This window comes from Apaloderma vittatum, unplaced genomic scaffold (genome assembly GCF_000703405.1).
Source record: "Apaloderma vittatum isolate BGI_N311 unplaced genomic scaffold, ASM70340v1 scaffold33701, whole genome shotgun sequence".
Classification (NCBI taxonomy): Eukaryota; Metazoa; Chordata; class Aves; order Trogoniformes; family Trogonidae; genus Apaloderma; species Apaloderma vittatum.
Genome location: NW_009701325.1, coordinates 321 through 3452, shown reverse-complemented (window position 1 = coordinate 3452; position 3132 = coordinate 321). Strand labels below are relative to the sequence as shown.

At 54.3% G+C, this 3132-nt stretch overlaps 1 protein-coding gene across 1 annotated transcript; it reads left to right on the top strand.

The window, feature by feature from the left end:
* Positions 1 to 234: 234 nt before the first annotated feature.
* NPHP4 (nephronophthisis 4) lies at positions 235 to 3109 on the top strand (the record flags this gene model as incomplete). The annotated part of the gene is made up of 6 exons (XM_009879114.1): positions 235 to 482; positions 724 to 788; positions 1065 to 1220; positions 2062 to 2198; positions 2754 to 2920; positions 3005 to 3109. Coding segments are annotated over 6 exons (878 nt in total), but the record flags the coding sequence as incomplete, so codon positions are not given.
* Between the last annotated feature and the right edge of the window lie 23 nt (positions 3110 to 3132).

Sequence of the window (3132 nt, the reverse complement as noted above, 5' to 3'; positions counted from 1 at the left end):
GGTCTGTCACCTGTGAGTTACTTTGGAAAGTGGGTGTTAGCCAAAAAAAAAAAAGAAAAGGAAAAGTTAATGGCGTGTGAGATTTAAGGAGGTTGAGATTTCTGAGTGGTGCTGGAAGTCGTTTGTTGTGAGCCACTTTCTGGAAGTTTTAATAGATGTTCTTGTCTGAAACCAGACAGGTTTTGCTCCACTGCCAGCTCTGAAATGTCCCTTCTCTTTCCTTTCCCAACCCAGGTCGTTTACTTCCACACCTCCTTGAACCACACCAGCATCACTGCTGTTGTGGAAGTGGTGATGATGGCTGGGAAAGGGGACGAGGGCTCTCAGCATCTCTCCTGTGGCTTTGGGCTCATCCCCCTCTTCAGCAGCAGCTCAGAGGTGACGCATCCAGCTACGGAGGACCGAGCGTATGTGCCCCCTCGCTGCCGCGTGATGGGGCACGCTGGGATCTGGGGTGGCAGTGCGCACCGCATTGGGGACGGGTAAGGGTGGTCCTGGGGCTGCAGAAGCAAAGGCAGCATTTAGAAACCTGGAATTCTTCACTGCAGGGAAAGCAGTGGTGGGTTTGTAAGGGATGCCTCTCCTTTCCCTAAAGGGTGGGGTTTTTATCACAGGTGCGGAGTCGGGAGGTGTTTTCTTACTGTTGATCACAGACATTGTAGGAGATAAAGATGTGCTTCAGGGTGTATTTACTGACCACTCACCTGTGCTCTTTGCTTTCAGATTGAAGCTGTACCATGGGACACCACGTGCCTTACTGCACCCACGCTTCCAGGACCCCACGGAAAGTAAGTGGCAGCAAGACACTGCATCTCGCTCCTGTCTTGGCAGCATCTCTTATCCAAATGTGTTGTGTGTGTCCGGTCTCTGCAATACACGGTCTGTGCCCTGGCGGTGCTGAGCAGCCGTGCCTTGCTGCCAGCTGGGAAAGGCCAGGCTGGGCAAACCCAGGTTTTCCTTTAATCCCAGCGCATGCTTTCATGGGTAACGATTTCTTCACCAGCAGCACCAGGAAACTGTCTTCCCCCAGTTCCGGTCATCTTGGGATGTTTTCTCTTCTTCAGAGAACAAATACTTGACGGTGATGGAGAAGAGCTACCTCCAGTACTCCCTGAAGCCTCACCAGCCCCTAGAGACGATATTTCACCTCCTTCCTGAAAACCTTCTGATATCTGGGCTGCAGGCCATTCCTGGCTTGCAGCCGGCACGTGGAGACATGGGTAAGGGCTCCTTCCCTTCACTGCTGCCTGCCTTGCTCCTGCTCAAGGCACCAGGTTGCTGGGGAGGCTGCAGGCAGGGGGTGTCTGGGTCCTCTGATGGGTTTTCTGCAGAGCCATCCCTTTGCAAAAGGATCTCCCCTGCTCAGCCTGTCGGCGCTGCAGCCTTCGTAGCTCATCCTGAAAGATGTCAAAATGCCTTTGCTCTGTTCTCTCTCCATTGATTGCTTTGCTCCTGGAAAGCTGTGAGGGATAAGTCATGGCTGGTTTAATTACAGTTATTCAGTGGAGTCTTAGGAGAGGCCCGTGCAGCCTGTTTAAAGTCATCCTCCTTGGTGGCAGGACTCGGGATCGCTGGGGGTCTGGCAAGTTCAGGAGGACGAGGTCTTGCATGCTCAGGCCTCGTTAATCTTTCCCTGTGGGTAGCAGCCTTGCCATTTGAGCTGCTGCAATTAAAGTTAAGTGATCTGATGATTTGGATGGTGAAAAATACTCTCAGTTCTGCAGCTGGGTTACTGAGCTTGCTGTGTGGAGTGGTATCCTACTGCCAACCGTTTTGGGGGTTGTAACTGTTAACGTTAAAGCCAGGCGAGGCCTCTGAAGCAGCTGAGTCCCTGGTGCTGCTGAGACCATCCCTCAAAAGCAGAAGAGGGGTGAGCCAGGGCCTCGCTGCAGAGCACCTCAGCACAGTGGTTATGGTGGCTTTATTAAGTAAACAGACTGCCTGGCCACGACCTTTCCCTGGAGCTGCTTTGGCTCGTGCCTGGCTGTTAGTGCCCCTGTGGCCCTGGCAATGTCCCTGCCAGCCACAGTGTGACCTGTGGCCACCACCTTGTCTTTTCAGGTGACTGCTTGCAGAAGCCTCGGCTGATGAAGCCTGTCACCTGCTATCTGGAGAGGCTGTCCATCCGGCTGTACCCTTCCTTGGAGGAATTTGAGGAGGAACTGCTGGACTTGGTGAACAGCGACCGCTTGCTTCAGGTACTGCGATGGCCTTACGGCAGGGGAAGGCACCGGGCGCAAGCAGTGCTGCTGGCACTGCGCTTGCAGGTGGAGTGGAAAGGTTCAGATAAACAGTGCTTGTGTATTTGTTTTGCTTGGACCATGTTTTTTGGTTTTGTCTTGTTTGTTTCTTGTTTCTGTGCATGCCTCGTGCTTCCTTTCTCACTGGATTAGTGCATGGGTGCTCCCTTTTGGGTTTGTTTTGAACATCCAGACAATGATAAGCAGAACTTGGATTTGCTCTCCTGCGGAACATGCAAAGATCAGCTGTAGCAGTGCTCGTTGTAGCACATCTCTTTAGGAACAGCAATGCTTGGTGTGCAGTAAAGATGCTGGGCAAGTCCTCTTTTATGTGCCAGATTTGTGCTGATTCTGCTGTAATGATTAAACACTTTAGCATCTGTCATCTGCTGGCAGGGTGGGTCCTGTTCTGGTGGGTTTCTCTCAGATTACCTGAACTTCCCATCCGTGGGTGGCGCAGGGAGGGATTCTGTGCCAACTCACTGCCTGAGCTGGAAAACTTGCCCATTGCAGGCAAACGCTGCGCCGGACGGCGATGGGATGGCAGTTCGGGAGCGACGGCTGCATGTCGGCGTCCACAACGGCCTGCGCTTTGTGCAGGCGCCGCAGGTTGCTGTGCTGATGCCGGAGGCAGAGGTGACGCAGGTTGCCTCCCCAGCAGCGCCTGGCTCCAGAGCCAGGTAAGGGGAGGGAGCCCCTCTGCCGCCAGCGCCATGTGCTCCCGCTGCAGCGCTGCCCACAGCTGATTCTCCATCCCGGTGCAGCGCTGCGAGCCAAGCGCTGGTCCTGAGGAGCCGCATCCACCTGAGCGAAATGGTCCCTCACCCGGCATTTGGGGTCTGCTTCCAGCTGGAGTATGTCTTCTGCAGGTCCGGGAGAGCCGGCGGGAAGG